The 9,524-nt window shown below is 41.2% G+C and overlaps 2 protein-coding genes across 2 annotated transcripts in view; one reads left to right on the plus strand and one right to left on the minus strand.

Moving 5' to 3' along the window:
* Positions 1-3,331, minus strand: part of TDG (thymine DNA glycosylase) — a 31,989-nt gene extending 28,658 nt beyond the window's left edge. Inside the window, exon 1 of the mRNA XM_024732136.1 lies at positions 3,210-3,331. The gene's annotated coding sequence lies outside the window, so the exon portion shown is untranslated. The remainder of the gene's footprint in view (positions 1-3,209) is intronic.
* A 193-nt stretch (positions 3,332-3,524) lies between these two features.
* On the plus strand, positions 3,525-7,808 carry UQCC6 (ubiquinol-cytochrome c reductase complex assembly factor 6). Its single transcript, XM_024732137.1, has 3 exons — positions 3,525-3,626; positions 3,970-4,087; positions 7,666-7,808. Exons 2-3 carry the CDS (start codon positions 3,980-3,982, stop codon positions 7,771-7,773), a joined length of 216 nt encoding a protein of 71 aa, XP_024587905.1. The 5' UTR covers positions 3,525-3,626; positions 3,970-3,979; the 3' UTR covers positions 7,774-7,808.
* The last annotated feature ends 1,716 nt before the right edge of the window (positions 7,809-9,524 follow it).

The following is a 9,524-nucleotide window of genomic DNA, read 5'->3' on the forward strand; positions in this document are numbered from 1 at the left end:
GGGAAAAAATATTTGCAAATGAATCAACGGATAAATGATTAATCTCCAAAGTATATAAACAGCTCATGCAGCTCGATATTAAAAAAACAAACAACCCAATCCAAAAATGGGCAGAAGACCTAATTAGACATTTCTCCAAAAAAGACATACAGATGGCCAAGAAGCACATGAAAAGATGCTCAACATCACTAATTATTAGAGAAATGCAAATCAAAACTACAATGAGGTATCACCTCACACCAGTAAGAATGGGCATCATCAGAAAATTTACAAACAACAAATGCTGGAGAGGGTGTGGAGAAAAGGGAACCCTCTTGCACTGTTGGTGGGAATGTAACCTGATTCAGCCACTATGGAGAACAGTATGGAGGTTCCTTAAAAAACTAAAAATAGAATTACCATATGATCCAGCAATCCCACTGCTGGGCATATACCCAGAGAAAACCATAATGCAAAAGAACACATGCACCCCAATATTCATTGAAGCACTATTTATAATAGCCAGGTCATGGAAGCAACCTACATGCCCATCAAGAGAAGAATGGATAAAGAAGATGTGGTACATATATACAATGGAATATTAGCCATAAAAATGAACGAAATTAGGTCATTTGTTGAGATGTGGACGGATCTAGAGACTGTCATATAGAGTGAAGTAAGTCAGAAAGGGAAAAACAAGTATCGTATATTAATGCATATATGTGGAACCTACAAAAATTGTACAGATGAAGTAGTTTGCAGGGCAGAAGTTGAGACACAAATGTAGAAAACAAACGTATGGACACCACGGGGGGAAAGCGGCGGGGAGGTGGGGGTGGTGGTGTGATGAATTGGGCAGTTGGGATTAACATGTATACACTGATGTGTATAAAATTGATGGCTAATAAGAACCTGCTGTATAAAAAAATAAAATTAAAAAAAAAAAAAAAAACATACGTGTACTCCAGTGTTCATTGCAGCACTATTTACAATAGCCAGGACACGGAAGCAACGTAAATGTCCATCAACAGAAGAATGGATAAAGAAATGTGGTACATATATACAATGGAATATTACTCAGCCATAAAAAGGAATGAAACTGTGAAATTTGCAGAGACATGGATGGACCTAGAGACTGTCATACAGAGTGAAGTAAGTCAGCAAGAGAAAAACAAATATTGTATAACATCACTTATATGTGGAATCTAGAAAATGATACAGATGAACTTATTTGCAAAGCAGAAATAGAAATACAGACGTAGAGAATGGACGTGTGGATACCAGGGGAGGAAGAGGGTCTGGGATGAATTGGGAGATTGGGATTGACATATATACACTACTATGTATAAAACAGATAACTAATGAGAACCTCCTGTATAGCACAGGGAACTCACTCAGTGCTCTGTGGTGACCTAAATGGGAAGGAAATCCAAAAAAGAGGGGATATATGTATACATATAGTTGATTCGCTTTGCTGTACACCAGAAACTAAAACAACATTTTAAAGCAAATATACTACAATAAAAATTAATTTAAAAAAGGGACCACAGACTTAACTGTAAAACCTAAATCTCTAAAACTTCTGGGAGAAAATACAAGAGAAAATCTGTGACCCTGGGTTAGATTTCTTAGATATAACACCAAAGCATGACCCATTAAAGAGAAAAATGAAAGTGGGACTTCATTAAAATTAAAAACTTCTGCTCTTCAAAAGATTAAGAAAATGAAAAGATAAGATATAGACTGGGAGAAAATATTTGTAGATCAAATCTATCTGATAATGGACTTGTATCCATAATATATAAAGAAGATTCAATACTCATAATAAAAAAAACCCAATTAAAAAATGTGCAGAGGGCTTGAACTGATACTTCCCTCAAAGAAAATATAAACACATGATTCTCAACATGATTAGTCATGAGATACCATTACCCACCTATTAGAATGGCTAAAATTAAAAAGACTGATTAAAGTGTTGGAGAGGATGTGGAGAGACTAGTACTCCCACATACTGTTGGTGGGAACCTACAATTGTACAAGTACTTTGGAAAACAGTTTGGCAATTTCTTTAAAAGTTAGATATATACCTACCATAACTGCAGCCATTCTACTCCTAGGAATGTACACAATAGAAATGGAAGCATATATTCATAGACCTGTATACGCGTCTTTCTGGCACTCTTCACTGTTCATAGCAGTTTTATTCGTATTAGCCCCAAACTGGAAACAACCAAAATGTCAACCAAAGGCGAATGGATAAGCCAGTTGTGGTATAACTACACTCAGCAATAGAAAGGAGCGAACTACTGATACATGCAACAATGTGGATGAATCTCAGAATAATTGTACTGCATGAAATAAGCCAGACCAAAAATAGTACATACTGTATGATTCCATTTCTTTAACATTGTGGAAATGCAAACTAACCTATAGTGACAGAAAACAAGATCAGGTTGCCTAGGAAACGAGGCTGTGTGGGAGAAATTAGAAAGAGGAGCAAAGAAACTTTTAGAGGTAGTGGATGTTTTCATAATCTTGATTGTAGTAATGGTTTCACAGGTGTCCAAATATGTCAAACCTCATCAAATTGTATGCTTTAAATACGTGCAGTTTACTGAATGTCAAACGTACTGCCATAAAGTGGTTTTAAAAATGTGAATGTATCATGATACATGTTATGTACAAAAGATTGATTTTTCAGAATTGTCTTGCATTAACCTTTTGCTTAACAAAAAGTAATCCATAATCAAAGCACAATCTTTTTTTTTAAATTGAAGTACAGTTGATTTACAATGTTGTGTTAGTTTCAGGTGTACAGCAAAGTGATTCAGATATATACATACATATAAATATATATAAGAATATATATTTTTAGAATCTTTTCCATTATAGGTTATTACAAGATATCGAGTATAGTTCCCTGTGCTATACAATAGGTCCTTGTTGTTTGTTTTTTATATAGTAGTGTGTATCTTTTAATCCCAAACTCCCAATTTATCCCTCCTCCCGCCTCTTTCCCCTTTGGTAACCATAAATTTGTCTTTGTCTGCAAAGCACAATCTTAAAAACGCATGGATTAAATAATGTCGATTTCATTCTTCCATTTTCCAGTGGCACCATAACACAAGGTCATAGCTGTCTGGGCGTGGCTCTTTTTCAGGTGTCAAAGAACGTGCAGGGCACAACTACAGAGAATGCTTTTAACTTTACTCACTCCAGAGTGACCTCACCTAAGCACGCGTGGCTCAGTGTGCCAATCTCCACCCGCTCCTAAAAGGTGGTAAACGTGAGCAACCTCCTTTGTGGGTGCGAAAGCAAAAATGATTCAAGAATCCAGCCAGAGCCGAGGTCAAGACCCGACATCTGCCAGGAAAATTCAACTATAGAGAGAATGATGAGGGCGCCGAGAGCCTGGGGCCGGGAAAGGTCTGCGTATCGGTTTAAAAAGAAAAAAAAAAGAAACTTGCTCTGGCCGAAAATCCCACTTCCGTCCGGGTCACGTGGCCACGCCGGCAGTGAAACGGATTTTCGGTCCGGCGTGGGCCTCATCCCCTGCACTTTCGGTCCGAGTCGCGGCCGCCCGCTCCGTCTCCGGAGCGCTCTTCAACCGTCCTCTGACCCGCTTCCGAGTGCCAGTGCAGCTCGAGGTACAGTCTCCCCCGGGGCGCACCCCTAGGCTGTGCAGTGCGGTCTGTAGTGCCTCTTCTCCCAGGCGTTGCTGGGCCCCGCGGGAAACCTTCGGGTGCGACCTTCCGCTCGCTCTGCTAGAGCTGCCTTTGAACTCAGAAATCCCGGCCCCCCAACTAAGAACCCGCGGCCTTCTGGTTTTCCGCCTCCAGGGGGCGTTCATGCGCTCAGCGCCGTCGTTTCATGGTTGAGGACCCAAGTGTTCTGACTCCGCCCCTGCGCTGCAGTGGGGCCTGTTTACCCCCACGGCTTGGTGGGTACCTGGGAACGTTCTAACATCGCTCGCTTTCCCTTCCCCTTAAGCCTGCCGACGATGCCCGCGGGCGTGTCCTGGGCGTCCTACTTGAAAATGTTCGCCGCCAGCCTCCTGGCCATGTGCGCCGGCGCGGAGGTGGTGCACCGGTACTACCGGCCGGACCTGGTGAGTGCAGGAGGGTCCCCGCGCGTCGCTCCTGGACCACTTCATTTTCACAGCAGCAAAAGTGATCTTGAAATTAGGAGCACGTCTACCCGGGACCTAAAACCTTGTGGTGGCATCTCATTGCCGTTAGAGCAATACATGGCCTGCTCTTAACACAGTCTTGAAGTTTTACACGGTCTGGCACCTGTCTGCCACTGGCCTTATCTTCTAGTGTTTCTTCTTTGTTCCCTCTCTTGCAGCCACAGCGACTTCCTTGCTGTTTCTCAAACTCGTCAAGCCTGTCCCAGGCTCAAGGTCATGCTGTTTCTCTTCTTGGAATGTTTTTCTCCCAGATATTGGCTTGGTTTACTTCTTCAAAACGTCAAGTCTCTGCTCAAATATCTCCTCTAGCAATGAGGGTTCTTTGTACAGCCCCCAGAGGATTCCTCCTCTGCCATTCTGTCTCAGTCCTTCGTTTTTGATAGAGCACTTGTCATGATTTGCAATTGTTTTATTCCTTTGTCCTTTTACTTGTTCTTTGTTTCCTCCACTAGAATGTAATCTCCAGGAAGGGGACTGTGCCTGTCTGGTTCGCTCTTGTGTCTCAGTCACCTAGAAAAGGCGTCTTTCAGTCTCTGCAGTAGAATGTATTGATAGTAGATGCTTAATAAATATTTGTTGAATGAGGAAGGAGTGAATATAGGCATTCAAAGGAGGGAGGAATTTTAATTAATTTTAATAAGCATTCCCGGAAGTAGAACCGAGAATTAGAGGTACTTTTGAGGAGGTATGGTCTTGAGGAGGTGGAGGCAAGGAAGTACAGTGCAAATAATTCCAAGAGTGTGCTCCGTGTTATGCTGTGGGCGTGAATAGAGTGGAGCACAGCGCAGGGAGCAGTCATTTCTGCCTGGACTCTGGACAGGTAACACAGAGAACCAACCGTTCGTTGGTTTCTAATTTCCGTGAATTAGCACTACAGTTTTGGAGGTGTTTATTCTGGTTTTCGGAAGAGGAAACAGGTTCGGCAGAGTGAAGGTGATTTCCTGAAGTCGCATAGCTTAATGACGATTTGAAGCCCAAGCTTTCTGTTAAGTGTTTCTCTTTTTTGAACCTGTTAATGAAATAATACAACACCCTTGGAGTGTTCCAATTGAATTCAAGCATGTAGAGTAAAAAGTGAAAATCCCCCCGCTGATAACCTCCTTTATCCAATCTGCTCTCCAAGGTAACTACCATTGTTGGTTGGCATATCCTTCCAGACTTTTTATCCCTATTGACGTTTAGCTGGTATCTAGCTTTTGTACAAACAATGCTGCAGTAGCTCTTTCTTACCACTTTAGACTGCTTCTTTTGAATTCTACGGAGGCTTCAAGGATACTTAGTGGGGACAGAAAGGGGTTAGAACCTTACACAGAAATGCAGTTTGGTCTCTAGCTTGTGCAGGAATAGACATCAGACAGGCTTTACAAAGGGAGGGATGCCTGTGATTTGACCCTGGGAAATTTGCCCTTTCATTCACCCATCTCATAAGCCAGAACATGCAAGGGTTGTTACCAGCAGCTACCTGGATCTTGGGATGTGGCAGCATGAAACCAGAATCTCTAGAAGGGGCATACTGAAGTGTCTCCGACCACCTCATCCTGATTGGGTGGTGACATTGGCAGTGGGGCACCTCTGTAGGGACTTGTAGGCCGGGGCGAGCTGTGTGTAGCAGGCTGTTGGCTTTACTAACATTTAAGGAATTTATGTTCTTTACCTATGTCTGTTGGTATTGTTCCAGCAATTATAGTCACTATTGTAACCACCACCAGCCTTTGCAGGAGTCTTTCAGTCTCTGCAGCTAGAGGTCTCGGTGGATTCTAGAGCAGAGGAGACCGGAAGGGCTGCCTAGGGCTTGTGCTCAGTGCTGTTTTAAGGGAGAAGCTTTAAGGGCACCTTTTCCTCGTCATCCAGCCCAGCTCATCAAAACAGAAGAGGAGGCAAAGACTCAGGGCAGATGCTCCGTCCTGGAATAGAGAGTGCTTTCTGCTCGAGCTTCCCTTTTGCATTTCCTTTTACTCTTACATTACTTGTACTTGTCCTGTTTTTCTTAATTTATAATCTGTTTACTATTGGAGGCATAGAAGGTCAAAAGACACAGTCTCTGGACTCATTTTACAGCATTCATTTTTGGTTGTGTCCAGACACACCCATACGCACACCAACTGCTATTTAGAACCTCTGCTGACATTGCTAACTTTTGATGCCAAAATCACTTTACTCTTAAAAATTGGTTATATATTTAGTATATAAATAAGAAGTGCTACATTTTTTTTTAATCAAAGTTGAATTGTCATTTTAGCCAAAAAAGTGGAAACAATCCAAATAAATATCCATCAGCTGGTGAGTGGATAAATCGATGGTATTTATATCCTTTTATTTTTATTTTTTTAAAATTTTTTGGCCGCACCGCGTGGCATGCGGGATCTTAGTTCCCTGACCAGGGGTCAAACCTGTGCCCCCTGCAGTGGAAGTATGGAGCCTTAACCACTGGACCTCCAGGGAATTCCCTGGTATATCCTTGTAGTGGAATATTATTTGCGCCTAAAAGGGCATGAAGTATTGATATATGTGACAACACCGATGAACCTTGGAAACATGCTAAGTGAAAGAAACTAGTCACAAAAGACCACATGTTGTCTGATACCATTTATATGAAATGTCCAGGAGAGGCAAGTCTGTAGATGGCTTGCTGGTGGTGGTGGTGGTGGTGTGTGGAAATGGGAGCCACTGCTAATGGGTTTGGGTTGCATTTTGGGGTGATGAAAATGTTCTAAAATTTATTATAGTGACGGATGTGCAACTTTGTGAATATACCAAAAGTCATTGAATATTTAAATAGGTGAATAGTATGGTGTGTGAATTATATCTCACTAAAGCTGTTACAAGTTAAAACAAGATCACCTTTTTAAAAAATATATTTATTTATTTATTTGGCTGCGCTGGGTCTTAGTTGTGGCACGGGGGATCAGTTGCGGCATGTGAACTCTTAGTTGCGGCATGCGAGAGCTAGTTCCCTGACCAGGGATCGAACCGGGCCCCCTACATTGGGAGCGTGAAGTCTTAACCACTGGACCGGCAGGGAAGTCCCCAAAATCACCTTTCTTGAAGGCAGTTTTGTATTTTTTTGCCTACTGCTTTATGCTTTGCTCATAATAGACACTTACTGTTTTTGAATAAATGAATTAATTCCTAGTATTTTCTGTGCCAGGCACATGGTAGAGAGGTCAGTAAGTAGTGCAGGAATGAATTTCCCAGTGTGGAAAGCCTTGTTCAAATTCGTGATCTGTCAATCGATAACTGATGCAAACTTTCCCTCTGTGAGTCCTTTAGTACTTAAGACGTAGCCCAGATGATAGAGTCCTGTAAATAGAGGGCTAGAAAGTGACATAGATCAACTGCAGGTTCTCATAATAAAGATTTATCATTGAGTAGCTGGAGGCTTTTTGTTCTTTTTTACTTTTTACTTTCTTTGATGTTTTTCAGGTTACATTTAATTACAGTCTTAGAAAGCATTGGTATCTATATATTTTGTTTGTTTTTATTTTTGTTTTTTATAGACAATACCTGAAATTCCACCACAGCCTGGAGAACTCAAAACAGAGCTTTTGGGACTGAAAGAGAGACAACATGAACCTCAAAATTCATCTCTGCCAAGAACGCTGTGAATAATACTATGAGAATTAAATATGTAGTTTTAGAATTTACTGAGTCAAACTACTTGTGTTTAAGCACTAATACAATGCTAACTGCAAGAGGAAGTGCTCAGCAGATGTCAACTGATGCATTGAGATTTAGTTATGGTTTGACTAATGTTTCTTGAAAACTGCCAAAACTTATATCATCAGCTCCTCTAATGCGGTTTGATAGATACCTAGTCTTAAATATCATGTGAGAGAACATAGTTGCAGTGTCTCCTACCCTTATAATTCTGGTTTATTTCTCTGAATAAGCTTGACTATAACGGCAAATGGGAATTATAAGTTAACTATAATAAAAGTGACATTGACCATGAATGCTTAGGGTGAGAAGTTAATATATCTCTAAATATTGGAGAGTACTATTTGTACTGAACTGAATTCAGTTGAAATATTTAAAGTTTGAAATTCTTTTAGAGTTGCATATATAACACAATTATAAACATTGTGACTTGGACGGTCACAAGTTCTCTACCCCCAAATTTGAGACACCATTTGGCATTTAATTTCTCTTATAAAATATATTCTAAAATAACTGATAAACATAAATGAGTATTGTTATGGGTTGAATTGTATCCCCCCAAAAGATGTTGAAGTCCTAACTCCCAGTACCTGTGAGTGTGTATTTGGAAATAGGGTCTTTGCAATTGTAATGAAGTAAAGATGAGGTCATTAGGGTGGGCCCTAATCCAATGTGAATGGTGTCTTTTTATAAGAAGAGGAAAACGCCGTGTAAAGACAGACACACAGGGAGAATGCCAGGTGATAACAGAAGCAAAGTTTGGAGTGATGAAGCCACAAGCCAGGGGACACCACCAGAAGCTAGGAAGAGACAGGGCAGGATTCTACCCAGAGTCTGTGAACATGGCTCTGCTGACACCTGGATTTCGGACTTTTGGCCCCTAGAACTGTGAGACAATAAATTTCTGTTGTTTTAAGCCATCCACTTAGTGTTTCTTTGTTATGGCAGCCCTGGGAAACTAATAGCAACGTGTTAGCCCTTTTCTGAGTCTATGAAAGCAGGTCGAAAGTAATTTATAGAGCAGTCAGCTCTGTGTTCAGGGCTGTTTTTCCAAAAGAAGTTTTTAAAAATTCTGAATTTCTAATGATAATGTCTAAGCTTATTACTTCTTAGCCAGTTACCAGATTGCTACGTGATAGAGACCTTTGGGGTCAATGTTGAAATCTTAAATTCCTAAGTGCAAACAAAATGCTTTTGTTTCTCTCCATAGTCAGTGCCCTTTTAGTTTAACAGTATAAAGCAACTAAATGAGATGGTTTGTTTCCAGACTCATATACCAGATTTTTCTTTTCTACTCTGTGTCATTTGGTACTTTATCATATGTTCCCAGCACAAAGAGAATCTTCAATTCTGTCAGTGACAGATGAGCAGTACCCTACCCTAGGAAAACAAGGGCCGGGATTCTGAGGTAGAAGATGGGCTTTTTTTTTTTTAATGTCAATTTATTTATTTATTCATTCATTTATCTATTCATTTATGGCTGCGTTGGGTCTTCTTTGCTGCATGCGGGCTTTCTCTAGTTGCGGCGAGCAGGGGCTACTCTTTGTTGCGGTGCACGGGCTTCTCATTGCCGTGGCTTCTCTTGTTGCAGAGCACGGGCTCTAGGCGCGCGGGCTTCAGTAGTTGTGGCTCACGGGCTCCAGAGCGCAGGCTCAGTAGTTGTGGTGCACGGGCTTAGTTGCTCCGCGGCATGTGGGAT

Source organism: Neophocaena asiaeorientalis, unplaced genomic scaffold (genome assembly GCF_003031525.2).
Source record: "Neophocaena asiaeorientalis asiaeorientalis breed wild unplaced genomic scaffold, Neophocaena_asiaeorientalis_V1.1 scaffold418, whole genome shotgun sequence".
NCBI classification, from domain to species: domain Eukaryota; kingdom Metazoa; phylum Chordata; class Mammalia; order Artiodactyla; family Phocoenidae; genus Neophocaena; species Neophocaena asiaeorientalis.

Bases quoted from the DNA above. Each gene is read 5' to 3' on its own strand.
- UQCC6 (XM_024732137.1), top strand. From the start codon at position 3,980: ATGCCCGCGGGCGTGTCCTGGGCGTCCTACTTGAAAATGTTCGCCGCC. The intron at 4,088-7,665 runs GTGAGTGCAGGA...TGTTTTTTATAG, and splicing joins GGTACTACCGGCCGGACCTG to ACAATACCTGAAATTCCACC.